Source organism: Durio zibethinus, chromosome 14 (genome assembly GCF_047325235.1).
Source record: "Durio zibethinus cultivar Kanyao isolate XHJ-2024 chromosome 14, ASM4732523v1, whole genome shotgun sequence".
Lineage (NCBI taxonomy): Eukaryota > Viridiplantae > Streptophyta > Magnoliopsida > Malvales > Malvaceae > Durio > Durio zibethinus.
In genome coordinates this window covers 17843697-17848184 of record NC_143175.1, presented here as the reverse complement: position 1 = coordinate 17848184, position 4488 = coordinate 17843697, and the positions used below count along the sequence as shown (strand labels likewise).

The 4488-nt window shown below is 31.1% G+C and overlaps 1 protein-coding gene across 4 annotated transcripts; it reads right to left on the bottom strand.

Moving 5' to 3' along the window:
• Window positions 1-1269: 1269 nt before the first annotated feature.
• LOC111294217 (WAT1-related protein At2g39510-like) lies at window positions 1270-3800 on the bottom strand. Of its 4 annotated transcripts, none has more exons than XM_022887446.2 (7): window positions 3227-3800; window positions 3083-3145; window positions 2853-2969; window positions 2511-2754; window positions 2287-2376; window positions 1933-2084; window positions 1270-1681 (listed from the first exon to the last, which is right to left on the bottom strand). In XM_022887446.2, exons 1-7 carry the CDS (start codon window positions 3430-3432, stop codon window positions 1441-1443), a joined length of 1113 nt encoding a protein of 370 aa, XP_022743181.1. In that variant the 5' UTR covers window positions 3433-3800; the 3' UTR covers window positions 1270-1440. The 4 variants fall into 4 exon arrangements, with proteins under 4 accessions (XP_022743181.1, XP_022743180.1, XP_089599750.1 ...); XM_022887445.2 differs by having other exon boundaries at window positions 2215-2376; window positions 3227-3792; XM_089743624.1 differs by having other exon boundaries at window positions 2215-2376; window positions 3309-3393.
• Window positions 3801-4488: the final 688 nt, after the last annotated feature.

Below are 4488 nucleotides of genomic sequence, written 5' to 3'. Positions count from 1 at the left end.
ATCTATTCTAAACCAATCAAACATCATTTTTCTTATTAGAATTCAACTTTTTACATATAAAGAATTAATCAAAGTTCACAAATTTAGCTTGCCCTAATATCTAATTAATCTGGTATGAAATTTTTAGACAATGATATTGATATTTGTTGTGTTTTACAATCTGTTAATGTGATATTATTTCAAATCTAATGAATATTTAAATTTTTATAGTCTTATATTCGAGTTGAACCCCTCCATTTACAGTCATTTCGTTTTAAGTTGGATGCTTAATATGGTATTAAAGTTAAGATTTTTTTTTGTTATTCTTTTCGAATCTGTTAGATTTTTTTTCTGTTATCATTTTTAAATCTATCACGTAATAAGCTTTTTTTATATCTGCCTACACGTGATGGGAGCCTGTTAATGTGGTGTTATCTCATATCTAATAAATATATAATATTTTATAATTTTATATTAAAGTTAGATCCTTTTATTTATTGCTAATTGATTTTATGTTAGATATTTAATACAATTATTGATACGGTATTTTTGTTGATAGGGAAATAGATGTGGTAGCTTTCTTTCCACCCTGGATCAGCTCTATTCCATCATCATATTTTAGTCAAGAAATTAGCTGCCGGCAAATTTGTTTCGAATCATAGGCCACGTTTTTTTTTTTTTTTTTGTCATATTGTCATCAAATATTAGCAACTTTGAGTTCCATAAGCAAGGTTTTTCTACAAAAAAGAAAAAGAAAAAGCTCATCTTTACATTAAATGCAAAATTTTACCAGTTTACGAAAAAGATGAGTTTAAAAAAGACCTTTCTAACACAATTATTTCGAACCTGAGAGTTTGAACGTATCTTAATGAAAAATTTCATTAGTGGGTTGACACCAAAAAAAAAAAAGTCTATTGAGGAGACTGGAAATAGAATCAGATTAGAACACGAAACTTTTAATGCTTATAACTTTTATTTATTTGTTTATTTTACGTAAGATAATGCATGTGATAAAAGGAGAGGGAGAAAAAGAAGAAGAAGCACATTTGTAGAATATTTTTATATTCTTTTGTTTGGATTCCTAAAACATGTTTTTCTTTTATGCTATTTATAGATTTCTTTCCTAGATTGCAATAAAAGCACTGTTTTTGCACCTAATAAAGTTACAAATGATAAATACAAGTGATACCAACTGGGGGGTGACCGAGAATCCAACATAAAACACTACTTTTATTTAGATTTTGCATTGTCTCTCTTTGCGTGTTCGTTTGGACTCGTCATTGGAAATCCGCATCAGAAAACCACAACATCAATGGTTGATTTTTTTTTTCTTCTTTATTTCTTTTAATTTTATTTTGATACAATGGATAAAAACGTCAACCCTGAATCTGATGATGAAGAGGATAACAAAGGCTAGGCCAAATAGAAGTGATTAAGCTTAATCAAAATATATATTTGTTCTTATGGTATTTGATTATGGTTCTCTTTAACAGATTCACCATCAGCAGGTTCCACCCTGCTTATATCTAAAAGAACAAAATCTTGATTGGAAGTGCCCGCTGTTTCACTTGTAGTGGCCATTTGCTCATCACTACTCGGGGCTGCCTTAATGTTGGTGTCCGAATCTGATGAGAGCTGATCCTTGCTCTTACCCCACAAAACTAGGTAGAGGCCAACAACAATGACGATTGCTCCAATAACCCTGCAATGTTTTGCAATGAGTTGGCCTAAATTAGTTAAAAGATCATGAAAGCTATTGACTTACTTGCACAATTAACTATAGCTTTCAGTGCACAGTCAATTGAGAAAAATGTCCCCTACAAGTTTAGTATTTGTGTTAAAAAAATTGAACCCCAATGACATGAATGAATACCCATTAAATGCAGCAGAAGACATGAAAGCTACTTCTTTCCAAGTGTTCCAAAACCAGAAGAAAGAGAATAAGATATGCACCTTCCTAAATACATTATCTCAGAAAAGATAAAGGAGCTCATAATCGCGACGATAACCATGGTTAGAGGATTAAAAGCAGCAAAAAATACAGGTCCCTTGGCTTGTATTACAATTGCTGCTATGTAGTAAGCAACCCCAGAACAGATAATTCCCTGAAAGTTGACAGATATGGTAATTGAATATACTAGCAATAGTATAATTAGTCATATATTTTAGCCAGAACAGACGGAAAAAAGCGCTTAATTCAAATCCAAATTGAACAATGGTTGGCTATTTTCATACACTGTAAACTGCAGCAAAGAGTTTAGAATCCCAGTGTATGGACCAAGCAGCAGCATTGCCCTTTTCCATTACCAGGGCAACAATGGCAGCTTCAATTGTGCCCATCAAGCAAATTAAAGTTGTTAAGGAGAGCTCAGCAGGGTATGATTTTAGTGTAATCGCCTATAGAAGAAAACATAGTAATTATAACTGATAAAATTCCTGACAGCTTAGCGAAACCCATATTGACTTTGATTTTGATACTAAATTGGCTCAAGCCAAAGAACAAGTTATAAAGAGTTGAGGAGAAAAATTACTTGAAGAATGACAAAACAAGCCCAGCAGACACAGCCTACAAGGATCATCGAAGCACCCTTTAGGTGATCTTCCTTGGTTGTTATTGCAATATTTTTATATTGGTGCTGATTGTTGACTTTTGTCCACGGCAAAGGCAACATTGGCCCATTTACCATAGTCATAATCATTGCTCCTCCAACAGTTCCAATAGTCCCCAAAATCTTCGCCTGACAATGCATTTTCCTCATGTTAACCTTCTCAAGCCTACAAATATTCTTCACAAAATCAAGTCTACAATCCACTATCCAAGTATCTAATTACATAAAAAAAAATTTACATTTTATTGGTAACTAGAGATGTACCTACAAACCCAAGCTAGCAAAAATACAAAGGCTGGAAGAACATTGCACAAGGCTGTTGCAACAGTTGCGGTCGTATACTTCATCCCGGTATAGTATAAGTTCTGATCAATTGCTGGCCTGCAAAGAAGAGCAAAATTTTGCTGTTAAAATTCATAAGACAGAGGAAAATATAAAATAAAATTTGAAGATTATGATAATAAAATTTTTGCTCAATGACCAACGTTCCTTACTCCAATAAGCCCAGCAACAGTATCTGAAGAAAGACAGACAAGGTCATCCTTGGCCTTACTTTCCTGTTACAAAATATTCATGATTCATCAGTGTCATTCAGGACATTTAAAAACTTGTAAAAAGAGATAAATAGGGAAACAGACCTATCGAAAACAATGGCGAAAGGAGCAAGGACAAGAGTGGCAATGGCAAACCGGTAAACTACCAAGACATGTTGGCTCATACCCTTATTAAGAGCATACTTGGCAACAATGGGCAAGCCTGCAGAGCCAAGCCTCATAAAAACCATGGCCATATATGGCATAGCTTGATTGTATATGCTAGCTGAGGCCTTCATCTTCATGGTCATGTTTTTTCCTCTCTTTATTTCTCAGTGACAAAAATAGAGATGTCTTTGCAGAATGAAGCAGATGATGCACGTACTTATATACACTTTACTTTTTATTTTTGCATGTCAAAATTACAGCTTCTGCATGTCTTCTTACAAACATTTTTTAAAGAAAATTATATACTACAAGACTAACAGAGTTTTTAAAATTTAATCGGAAAACTAAAAAATTGATATGTATCCCTTTAGGATATATATGAAAAAAATAAATTAATATAATTAAAAAAACACATGTCAATCTTTTAATTTTACTTATAAAATTAAAAAATTATAAGATAAATGAAATAATAATGTTTTTTATATGAATCCAAAATTATCAATTTAATGATTGATGTATTTATTTTGTAGCCAAATTATTAGGTATTTAGGTTCAATTTTCGATCACTTCTCCCTGTAAAAAAAAAAAAAAAGTCAATTCCATTAAAAGTGAACAATTTAAATATTCCTGTCGATTTCAGCATAAAATCAATGCAATATCTTAATAGATACAAGAATATCTTAATTGGTACTGTGAAAGGACAATTCGTGGATGCCATTTTTTTCTTTTTGGCCGTTGGATGAGATTATTCAACGAAGGTTGGAAATTGGATAAGGGCTAATAATTTATGTTGCTTGCTTGGAAATTTTAATTCCCATTGCATAGTAACTCTAAACATATATGGTTCTAGTTTGTTGTATATTTTCATATTTTATATATAAAATATTTAAAATTTTTATTAAATAATATTTTTTAAACTGAGTTAGAAAGAAATTTTAAAATCTTAAGATCATAAATTCAAGTTTTACTATATATAAGGTTGGTTCAATTTTATATTGAATTTGTCTTGTTATGTTTTGGTAATATTTGTTATAATTATAACTTGTACTAGTAATTTTATAAAAAAAATTTGAGAACAACCTTCAATTATAATGATGAATATGATGCTAATTAATAGATTTTATTATTGAAACTTTGGAAACTTACGTACTGTATAATCTCTCCATTAAAACAAAATCCTTAACTCAAACTTTATTTCT